The sequence below is a fragment of the Acanthisitta chloris genome, unplaced genomic scaffold (assembly GCF_000695815.1).
Source record: "Acanthisitta chloris isolate BGI_N310 unplaced genomic scaffold, ASM69581v1 scaffold506, whole genome shotgun sequence".
Taxonomy (NCBI): Eukaryota; Metazoa; Chordata; class Aves; order Passeriformes; family Acanthisittidae; genus Acanthisitta; species Acanthisitta chloris.
In genome coordinates, this window is record NW_008676275.1 from 1,620 (window position 1) to 13,662 (window position 12,043).

Consider the following 12,043-nt stretch of genomic DNA (forward strand, 5'->3'; position numbering starts at 1 on the left):
TTGCAGTGACAGCTTTGCATCACCCTCCCCTGTGAGCAGCGACACGGGACGTGACCTGCACCTCCTGCACCTTACCACAGTCCTCCTGGAGAAGGCAGCACCCTACTCTGACACCATCCAGTGCAGAGAAGGTGAACTAGGAGTAGGAATGAGCTTAGGGCGTCGTGTTGTACCCAAACAGCCCAAGGTCTTGCTGGCAAGGGTATTGCCCAGCTCACCTTCCCCAGCCCTTCCCTGGTGGGTCCAAGGGATCCTTCAAGTCCTTCACAAAATCCAGGAGGTTACAAGACCCTGGTGAAGCTTTGGGTCGGTTGCCTGGTTTCTCAGGCTTTCAGCCATGCAGCTTTCCACTGAGATGCCCCAGCCCTCCATCATTTGCTGGAATTTGCACCAGAAAATCCAAAGCTCCTTTAGCAGAGATAGAATAAGTGCAAAAGCACCATTTCCAAAGGGGCCAAAAATCCAACAGCTCTGAGATGACCAGAAAGAAACATAGTTGGGTGAGCAATGGGCAAAGCAGAGCAAGGCAGGGTGGCTCAGAGCTCCCACAGAAATGCTCTCTACCCCCTGGAGGGGTTTATAGCACCCCTAGACTGCCTGAGAGCCCCACAGGACCAGTACACTCCTGTGCCCCTGTGGGATAGCTGAGCACACGTGAACTCATCATCCCCTGCCTTCACTGGTGGAGGTGACAGTGCTGGAGGAAGCCAAACAAAAACCCAACTCCATGTAAAAACCATATGCAGTTGTTGTTTTGGACGAGATCCTTGACCTTTTTGTTGTGTTTCTTGTTATTCCTCCAGCCCTGCCTGCTGCTGACTGGTAGTAGGTTATAGCTGATGGGGACAAGCTGGTGGTGCCACCCTGCATCTCCTCACCCCCTGAGAAAATCCAAGAGAGGGATTTGTGTCTGACTCCTGGACCACCAGCATGCCCAGCATGAGTGCACATGCCATGGAAAGTCCATGCCATGAAAATTCACAGCCCCTGTCCTGTACTCATCATCAGTGCCACAGCACAGAAGACACACAGGGGAACAGCCCTACTACAGGGTGGGTAAGTCTGATTTTATCACCCAAAAGTGAAATCATGCTCCAGCAGCACATCACAGGTTTTGTAACACATTCTCCCAATCCTGGGACTGCAGGGGTGGATTTTACAGCCCTGCCCCACTGGGGAAAATGTTTAGGACCCAGTCTCTCTGGCAGCACCTGGAGAATTCAGGCTGATTCCCATAAAGGAAGGTGTAACTCGACTGTGTAAGTGCAGGAGGGATTGGGGCTGGGACTCTTAGCCTGGCACCCCAAACCAGGGAGCCTCCAGCACCACAGGTCAACTCTGCGCCCATAAAATCAGACTTACCCAGTTGTCCCAATACAGTTTCGTTGACTGATTTCCTTTTCTCTGTCTTCTCAGGACTATTTTTTCTACCATCTCTTCCTTTCCTTCTTGGGTCATTTTTCTTACCCTTTGTCTTCTTCCCAGTTTGTTCTGGCATTTTTTAGGAAAAAAGGAAAACGCCATGTGAGACTTGGCATCAGGGATGCTGCAATGAGCAAGTTCCCCTGGGGACACCCTTGCAGTGGAGACCTGGACCAGATCTGCAAACAACTCCAAGCCAAAAGGAGAACAGTGGCCACTTTTTGGCCAGCTGTGGGGTAAGGTCTCTGTATGTTAGGGAAGCTGAATCCTGTAGGTTATATAAAAAAGAGGTTAGGGCTTTGCAGAGGAGTTTAGCGTGGCCACAGGAGCAGCTCCACTGAAGACAGGGAACTCACTGGAGACTCTGCAGTCCCTGACATGCTCTCCTGGACCAGAGCTTTGGGGTGAGGGTCTGTGGGAGCAGCAGAAGGGAGTAACCCTGAACACTGCTCTGACACCTGCCAGGAGACATGTGGAGCTCCAAACCTGGTGTTGTGTCACCCCTAACCAACAAGAGCATCAATGAGAGGGATTCAGCTGCACAGCCAGTGTGACAGGGCAAAGGTTCCAGCAGTGTTTTAAAGCTGACCTTGCTTTGATTTGACCTTTTGGCAGCAGTATCTGCTCACACTCAAACTGTGCAAGGGTGACAAAACCCCCAAATGATATATTAATGATATATAATGACGAGTAATGACATATAATGAGTGCACAGAGTGGGAAAGATGACCAGGATTGCCTGTGGAAAGGCAGGGATCTAACTCTTAGCTATGCAGACATTCAGCTAAAAACTAGCCATTTCCTAAATGGCTTTGAACTTCTACTAGATTTAATCATCTTTGGTAAACAGGACAAATACCCTGTAAAAGTACAACATGTATTGCCAAGTAAAATACTTCCAAAAGTTTTTAGTTACTCCATAGGGCCATTCTCTCCCAGAAGTCCATGCTAAAACTTCTATTAATTTTCAGAGGGAAAAGGATATTGACCTTAAACCAAACTGTGGGTGGCTGATGGACGCAGAGGCAAGACAGGCAGCTTTTCAGAGTCTGGCCCATAGGCTGAGCAATGATTTGAAGGAAGAAATCAGTTTATTGTGTCAGCCAGCAGCAAATCTGCAAACAGACTCAGCAGAGAGGCCATGGAGTGGATGGGCCAGAGGGAAGAACCTCAGCTCTCCCCTTGCTGTGGCAGTGGAAATGTACTGGGTGAGCAGGGGAGGGAATCTGCATTGCACCTGCCTGAATCTGGATTAACAGGGGATTTACAGCCCTGGGGTTGCCAAGCCAGGAACCCCTCCTGACCAAAGGACTTGCAGAAAGAAAGAAAAGCAGAAGCAAAACTGGTATTTGCTACGTTCCTGCCAAGCAACAGGAGGAAGGCAGACACATTTTTCACTTCGCTTACAAAATCAAAATCTAACTTTGTTTAGACAGCACAACGGGGCTAAAGAGAAATCCAAGCAGCACTTTTTGAAGAGGAACCTGTCAAAATAGTAGCCGTGTTTCAAAGCCAGACAGTGTTTACTTTCCACTCCGTGCAAGAAAAATTCAGGGAAGAGAGGTGGGTTCATTTTACATGGGCAGTTCTCACTGATTTTATTAAGAATCTCCTGCTTAAATGATCATTTGACAGTGGGAAAAATAAATCCCTCCTGTTCTGAGTTTTATGTGGGAGCCAGTCCAAAAAACCTTTTGTGCCAAAATCATCTTTGGATCAACACCAACAGATCTCAGTCAATGGCTACTGTAACAGCAGTTCAAAACTGGCCTCATCCAGGTGAAATAATGGAGACTTTTTCCTTTTCCCAAGGAACCCCAGGTATGGAGAGCAGCCTGGTTGGGAGTTGTGCAGGAAGGTGCTACCAGAACTGACTCCCACTTCCAAACCAGTAAGTGCTTCAAAATGCTGGAAAATGCAGCAGTGAGTTGTTCAAAGCTTTGGTCCCACTGGGTGCTGAGTATCTGTAGCTCTAGGTACCATCACCTGGCAAGGGAACTCCTCCTGAGCTCAGGAGACTCTACTAGGCTGATGTTGAAAGGCATTTGAGTCCCTAATGTCTCCCTGTCATGGGAAGGATCCAGATGCCCAAACCACCTGCAGATCCCAGGACCAAACAGCCACAGCTGGGCCCTTTCCCTGGCAGCAGCAACTCATAGGAGCTGAGTCTCAGAGGCAACAGTCAGAACCCACTCAGGCTCAGCAAAAAAGCCCATCTCAGGAGAGACAAGCACCTCAGCTTGCCCAGTTCAGAGTGGATGGGCAAACACCAGCCTAGAGGGGCAGGAGAGAAGAGCATCTGCATCACAAGGTCTGAAGCAATTCCTGCACACCAATCCCCACCTGAGCCAGCCTCCCACTGTGGGTTTGTCTTTGATCACTCACCTTCAGAACAAACATAATGGGAATGGCAGTTGTGCTTTTTCCTTGACATTTTGGGGAAGGGCAACTGCACAGCACCAGCACTGGGCAGTGCAGACAACTCCAAAACACCATCAGCAGAGCCCCAGGAGAGCTCTCCATCATTGGGTCAGGCATGCACCAGTGGTCAGACTCCCCAGAGCACTTTGGGGAACACATGTCCTCAAGGGCATTTCCAGTTATCTAACACCTTGTTTGTAAGTGAGGTGAGCTCCTGGCACACTACCCTGTGCCTGCCTCCTGAGAGCTGCAAACACTGAACTGGGCTTGCCCAGCTGAACTGAAGAGCATCCTGAGGTTCTCTGTGCAGAGCCTGCAGTGACAGCACGTGGCACCTGCCCTCAGGATTTGAGATGGTCACTCTTGTCTTTTATCCACTCATTATTCCTGAGCTGACCCCCTGCCTCACAGCCCCATTCAGCAGCATCACTGCCAGGAGCATCACCCAGCACAAATACCCTGCGTGGCAGGGAATGGATGTGCAATGTGGGGTCTCCAGTTGGTGGGAACAGCTGGGAACACTATTTTGTGTGTGTTCAGGCTGGTGATCTGTATCACTGGGTCAGTGAGGACATACAGAACACCACAGAGTGTCACAGGGACTGGGATTTCCAGGACCCACATCTCCCTGGAGCACACCCTGAGGTCCTGGCCACCTCCCCACCACTGCCTGGCTTTGGCCATCGAGAGGAACTTGCGTGGCCCTGCATCACAGACATCTCAATGTACACACTCCTCAGCCTCCAAAACTTCAGTCAAAGGAGACTTTTGTCAAGGAAAGCTCAGCCCAGACAGTTCCTGAAGAAACCCCAACCATGTGATGGCTTCAAACACAACTCCAAAGCCACAAACACAACAACCGTCGGAAGCGGCTGCCAAAGCACCAGATGCTGCTGCTGGAAAAACTGTTCTGCAGCCATGGGGTCTGGTCTGCCCTGCCACCAAAGGGAAAGGAGGAGGGAGCTGTGGGCTCCAACACTACTTGTGCAAAAGGAGAAAAAAGTAGGACAAAAGGAAATCAACTTTATTTCAGTTCCTTACTCTAAGTTGCCAGAGGCTTTGCATGCAGCAGCATGATCTCCACTAAAGGGTATGTGAAGCAGAGAGCTGCAGCAGAACAGAGCTAAAGGAACTGGTCTCCTGGAGCAACAGACCCCCCACTAGCAGCTTAACCCTCGATTCCTGACAGAGCCAAAGGCATCTGCAAAGAGCCCAAAGCAAGGGCTGTGGGCCTGTGCCAGGGAGCCAGCTGCTGCAGACCAGCCCTGTGCCCAGGATTTGCCATCTCGTCCCAAACAGCTCCAGCTCCATTAAAGTCAAACACTGCCTTAGCATCCTCATCTAAGAAAACACTTGGTCTTTCTGAGCAATTCCCAGGGAGAGGAGGATCAAGAGGGATCTGTGAAAAGAAGGAGCTGCAGCACTCCAGTCAGCCAGGGTCTGGTGTTACTGTGTGCTTGAGTCCACACACGAGCTGTGCTGAAATAACACACCGGGGAGGGGGCAGCTCTGGTTTCCTTGGGGCAGGGGATTGAGGCTTGGGCACCCAACTTTGGCTTCAGAGGATAGCAGGGACAGTGTCTGTGACAACACACTCTGGAGAGCAGTACTGACCTGGGTAAAGATCTTTCTCAATAAGCTTCATCTGGAGATGGAAGATCTGCTCCTGCAGTTTACAGATGGTGTGTTTCATTTTCTCCCGTCTTGTCACCATGTAACAGAGATTTCTAACCTACAGAAACACAAGGAACAGTGTCTGGTTTAGGCAAGGTCAAAGCAGGCCCCCTCAAGCTGTTTCTGCTGCCCAGGGAAATCCCTGTTCCCCATAATTTGGTCCTTTGCCTCACTATCATCCATTCTACACCAACACTCCCAGCAGAGCCCTTTGGGTGAGCCAGGACTAGCAGTGTGGGCTCTTGATCCAAACTGTGTAATACATATGGGAAAAACCATGCAATGAATTATTCCAATCCTAAACATCTCTGTTCTGACTCTGACCCTATGGAGGGCAAGGAAGGCTGGCTGGCTTCTCCAGCACGGGCACTGGGAAGTCTTGGAAGGGAAGATGATGTAGAAGGAGCATTATAATACAGTTATGCAAAGGTCCAGGTCTGACCACCTAAGCACAGAGCTCTGAGCTGAGCTCTGGGCCCAGCAGCAGCATCATGCACAGGCTCTGTTCATACCTGACACACCTGCACAAAAAAATGCCAAATGCTAACAAGTATCTTGGTGCCCTGAGTCAATACACACCAGTTCTCACTCACAAATTGCTCCTTTTGCAGGGAGGGAGAGACCCTCTTCCCACACCCAGTGCAGGGAAGGGGCATGGCTGGGATGGAGGTGTCTATATGAGCCTCGTGTCAGAGCCTTATGAACTGCCTAATGCCCTAAAGCAGATACCAGGACAAAGCACAGCAAAAATACCCCAGTGATGATGGCCCAGGTCAGCAGATGGTACAGCTCCCTACATCAAATCTGGCTCATCTACATGGTTACTCACACTTGCTCCACATCTACCTGCAAATCACTGGTGCATTTTGTCCCAGTTCAAAAAATTTCATTAACCATGGCAGTGGGGTTTGAACTAGATCATCTTTAAAGCCTCTTTTGACCCAATCCAACCTATTCTATGATTCTATGAAGCTCTAAACACAAACAGCAAAGCACAAGATATAACTGCATATATAAGCTAACCCTGCTCATCACACAGGGCTGCTGATAAACACTCCCAGTAGCATAAGACAACAGAGTTACTGCTGATCCCCACTGGCACCTGCCCCCTGATGAGTTTCAGTGCCACACTTCTGCCAGACCCATGTAAGGGTGGCTGGAGGACCAGGCTCTGGCACTATAGCCAGGGCTGGCACTGAGGCTTTGGGAGGAAACAGAGGCTTTTGGCTGCACAAGAGAAAATGCTAACGGCAGCTAAAGGGATTTGACAGCATTTACTCAGCTTTCTGATGCTCTGAAAGAGCAAAGCTGCCTGTAATAAGGTAAGGAAGAGGTGGCCTGAATGGAGGCATAGGCAGAACATGAGTGGGTATGACCACACTCATGTGTGACCCTGATGTTGATTCCTCTCCTTCCTCATCCTCAAACCCCTCTCTGAAGAGGGTATTTCCAGGCTTGGAAGACTGTCCCTATGTGGTCAGGAGTCTTTGTGCCTCTCACAGTGACAGAACAAGCCACGACATTGTCCCACACTTATCTGATATCTGTCACCAAAGGCTGTGAGGGCACTAGGACAACCACAGCCATCCCCTAATGACACTGGTCTTGCCCAAGGACAATTTGAGAATGCTTAGGAATATAGGAGGAAAAGCTGCTCTTTTTTTCTGTTGAATCCCCTGTCTGTAAATACAAAACAGCAAGCTATATAGCATATTTTACTACATTCTCTTTTTTTTTTCATTCTGGATTGGAGGAAACATCAAACTAAAATTTCTTTATGAAGAAAACAACTGCCTCTGGCAACCTGAATCTCCAAGTGTTTGGCAGTATCTCTTCTCTATGATTTGATATTCCTGGAAGAAAACATTACTTTAGCTTTGCTTAGAGACTGCTGGTATTTACCCACACTTACACAGCTCAACACCGCCCAGTGCTGCTTCCCCAAGCCAAGCTTAGATGCTGGTGTGAAAGCCTGGAAACTACAGCTTTTTGTTAAAGCTAATTTAAACAACCAGTTCTTGGAAAAAGCTTGAAAAAAAAGGACAAAGGGTTCAAAAAGGCCAAAAAGGAAATGAGGGTACTGTATTAGGATTCCCAGGCAATAGGTTTAATTTGCTGACACGGTGAAGTGCAGAAATGACAGAAGTTAAGAAACAGCAGAGGGAAACATCATCACCTTGGCTGTCCTGAAGTCATCTGCCCTGCTGCTTCTGCCTCCCCAACTCCTGGATCCAGATACCATTATCAGCCCCAAAATCATCACCATTCTGTAAGATTAATTGCTGAAAACACTACAATCCAACGTGATGCTTCATGGACACTGTCTGAAAGCCAACCCTCCAGGCTGCTCATCTCCAATCCCAATTTGGTGTGGTTCCTCACTATTTGCTAGAGAAACAGGGCAGCTGTGACTGGCATTTCCAGGCAGGATCAGATACCTGGGATGCACTGGCAACAATTGGATTTAAAACCCACATCACCCATCTGAGCACTGGACTTTGATCTGGCTGGTGTTTATTGTTCCACTCCTGGAAGCAGAACAAACAAACAGCTCTTCCAGGGCCAGGCAGTGAAACCTGGCAGGGAGTTGCTAAGCAGAGGCTGAATGCTGATGGGCACACCCCACTAAGCCTGAAGGCAACTCTGAAAAATGAGAAATCTGGTAAAACACACAGTTTTGATACAAACAAATCAAAGAGAAGCTGTCAGGAGAAAAGCGTGGTACCCAGGGATGCACAGGGGTACACTCCAGCTGGGAAAGCTGAGCTGGGAGCAAGAGGGAGCAGCAGGAGGCAGAGCAGCCTGGTTTAGATTTGCAATATAGAGCAGGTGAGGGGAAAAAGTGAGTTGAATCTATCACACTCAGATCAGGCAGCTGCAGCCTGTTGCCACACCTTAGTCTCCTGGAGACCCACTAATGGTGACCCCAGCCCAGCACAACACAGAAATGGAAACTTGGTGCAGTAAAGGCAGAACAAAGGAGGGAGAGAGTGGCAGAGTGATGGCAATGATGACCACAGGGATGAAGGCTGACAGGACGACAGAAGAGAGACCAAGAGCTTCAATCCAATTCCTTTTACACAGGAGAGGCAGGACCAGGCAAGGCTTGGGTCTTCAGCAGAAGAGGAGAGAGAGCTTGGCCTCTGCATACCAGGCTAACCCTGCCCCTGCCTGTGTTCCCCTGCTGCTGTGTGCTATGCCCATGTGCCCCCAGCACTGCTACACCCTGCCATCTCACTCCAGGGTCTCTGTGTGCTTCTTCCCCTGTGCTTCTTCCTCTCACTGCTTCTTGCCTTTGCTCCTCCTCTCCAGCCTCTGCAGCCCCATCCTTGCTCCTGCCCTCTGTGCAGCCAAACCCACAGGCAGCAGCATGGTGCAGCAGCAAGCCCAGCCCAGGTGGCTCTGGCACCTCTTGGGCACTGCTGCTCCACCAATGCTCCAATCTCACCCAAAAAGCTGCTGTTCCCTCCCCCTGTGGATTCAAGGATGCCCCACACACACCTCGGGGAGCTGTGGGTGCTGTCTACATCCTCCACCAAGGCACAGCCTCTGCTGGCAGCTCCCTGAGGAGCTGACTCACTTTTGGCTGTGGCAGGGCAGGGAGTGCCCAGTCCCACCAGCCCTGCTCTCACTCCTGCCCTTCACCTGTCTTTGATGTTTAACGTAAGCAAATAATGATGTGCTCCTGTGCCTTGCTGCTGGAATGCATCCAAGGGGCAACACAGGATATATTTTGTGGCTTGAGACTATTTAGATATAGTGGACATAAACTGGGGCATCATCTGCCTCTTATCCACCCAGCCCTGCCAAGGCACCTCTACCCACAGACATTTGTTCTTCTGAACCTCTGGCTGAGACCAACACTAACTTACTCCATCAGTGTCAGTGTTTTGGCAGTGATGCTGTACAGACACTGAGCACTGTTATGTTTCTGAATGAAGATGAAAGGACCCAACTGTTAGGGGAGTCAAGCTGAGTTGGGGGACAGGGTTTGTGCTGTTTATAGGCACCAGCACATATCACAGCAGCCCTGATGAAGTACAGGGATATGTCACTGAGGGAAAAGCTGTACTCACCCTCTCCAGGTCTTGCCTGAGGTGCATGAAGAGCTTTAAGCGTCGGTACAGGACATCCTGCTCCTGCTGAGCCAAGTTGTCCACTTCATCAGTTTTTGGTGTCAGCAGTGGTTTGTTGGAATTTGCTTTCCTCTTCAGCTTCCAGTACTGGTAGACAAAATCCACCAGCGATTCGCTTAGGTCAAGGTTCTCTGCCACCTCCGAAGGCTTCACAAGTTCGTAGAAGTCCTCCTCCAGCTGCTGCAGCTTCTGCTTCCGCAGCGTGACCTTCTCCAAGTCCAGCTGGGCTTGGTCAGGCTCTGTCCGTGTCTCCTCGGGCAACTTGGTGGCACCAGTGCTGTGCTCAAGGCAGAAGGACTTGAACTTCACTTCGTCGTTGTCTGCTAGGATAGTCCTCATGTCCAGGTTGTGGTCGAAGGCGCAGGTGACGTGGAACGCGGTGATGCAGGAGGGCATGGAGCACTGTGGGAGAAGGACAGGGCTTAGGGCCAGGGCAAAGCACCAGCAGTGCAGGGGACACTTACCAACACAACAGCAACGAGAGCTTACCACAAACCCAGGGAGACCCACCTGAGTGGCACATGTCATGAAGTGATGGATGCTTCACAACAGGTCAACCTTATAGAGGAAGAGCTGTAGTGCCCCAGTCTTGGACATGGCAGAGCCCAACTCCAGAAACCCAAGCAAAGAAACCCAAAGTTCAAGATGTATCAGTGGGCACCTTCCCACCTTACCTTCTTTAATCCTTCTCTGTGACAGGCCCTGCTCATCTCTCACCTACCATAACCAGGAGCTTCCAATGGTTCTTCCAATAAGACATGGCAAAAGCCAAAGAACAGCACGGGCCAACAGGATGCTCCAAGACTGTCAACGGATTTCTCCTCGTGGAGAAATGCTCATCTGTATTTCACCCTTCAGCTACTCCCACATCTAAAGCCAACACGCCACTTTTATTGGAAGCATACAAAACATGGCAAGGTTTATGAATGAACATGGGATCTAAGAAGCAGCCAATGCTTCCAAATGCCTTCCTCCTCTGGAAATCACACAGCCTCTAACTAGCTCCGTTTTAAAAAAGAAGGAAAAAAAAGGCAAGCAGAGCAAAACATCATAAAATGAATTTTTTAGAACTCCTAGAGTGGCTAGAATGTTGCCAAGTCTGGCTCAGATTAATTTTTTAAGGATTTCCCTAACTTACTTAAATTACTTTGGATCCCACAGGCAACAAATCTCAGCCTAGTGTCTTACAGAGGAACCCCCACCAGGCCACACTATGCTCCAGTCCACATCAGCACCTTCTCCCTCGCTTCTCATTAACTGTTTTTAATGGCTCAGAGTGTCAGGTAATTATTTCAACCATAACCCATAAGAAATCAGACTATTCCATCTGCTAATGACCAGTTAAACTGCAATAATGAGAGGTTTTAAGTGGGCTATTACTGTAGGCACTGTATTCTGGCGATTACAGAAGAATTGTTCTTGTGGGGGATGAAGATGCAGTTGTGGCCTGAAGGACCAGGCAGAGGCACATGAAATTTCCTGGATGCTGATAACAAACCATTCCATTTCACTGAGGTTCTGCTGTACCTTAATTCTCAAAAAAAGCAAAATAAATACATTCTGGTGACAAACCATTCCATTTCACTGAGGCTCTGCTGTACCTTAATTCTCAAAAAAAAGCAAAATAAATACATTCTGGTAGTAGCTGAGGAACAGAAGTTTTGCAGCTTTTTATCTTCATCCCATCCATCAGCCCTGAATCCTGTTCAGGCACCAGGTGTGAACGTTTGAGATGCTGCTGGGGCCAAGAAAAGCATAGGCAAGCATTGCCCACATCCTTCATTTCCAGGGCACTCCAGGACCAGTGGGAAGAGGTGGATGCAGCCTGGGTTGTACCAGCATGGCTCTGGGCAGTGATGCTGGGCACTAACTCCTGCAGGCATGACATGCAAGAAGATGATGAACACACTTTTAAATATGGCCATTTGGTCCTAACTTCCTCTTTAGCCTGTTTAAATATGGCCATTTGGTCCTAACTTCAGCCTGAAATTATACACAAAAATCTCTGATAGCTTGTGAACCTCAGCTCCCTCTGCTATGCTGCTGGTGCTTGTATGGAGCCTGGAATTGTTAGGGACCCACTGGTGCTCCCTGTACCAGCCCAGGGCAGTGAGCAGAGGTGTCCCATCCTATGGGACAAGCTCTCTTACAGCCTCCCACACAGCTGAGGCACTGGCTCCGCTCTCAAGTATTTATTTTTGGCAAAGAAGGAGGGACAGAGGGTGACCAGCCTGACTTGCAGCTTCCAGATTTACCCAGGGCAGTCAGTGTATCACACACTGGCTTTGAAAGCACATGCAGTGATATCCCTTCCCTCCTGTTTCTGCCACCAGTGCTAAAAACAGCATTAACACCACGGCCGTGTCTTCTGCCAGGGCAATGTCCTCCTA

At 49.3% G+C, this 12,043-nt stretch overlaps 1 protein-coding gene across 1 annotated transcript in view; it reads right to left on the bottom strand.

Moving 5' to 3' along the window:
- Positions 1-12,043, bottom strand: part of JADE2 (jade family PHD finger 2) — a gene marked incomplete at both ends in the record, with an annotated part of 32,448 nt that overhangs the window by 1,614 nt on the left and 18,791 nt on the right. Inside the window, 3 exons of the mRNA XM_009076053.1 lie at positions 1,363-1,491; positions 5,458-5,575; positions 9,594-10,055. Of these exons, the coding sequence (XP_009074301.1) occupies positions 1,363-1,491; positions 5,458-5,575; positions 9,594-10,055 (709 nt within the window). The remainder of the gene's footprint in view (positions 1-1,362; positions 1,492-5,457; positions 5,576-9,593; positions 10,056-12,043) is intronic.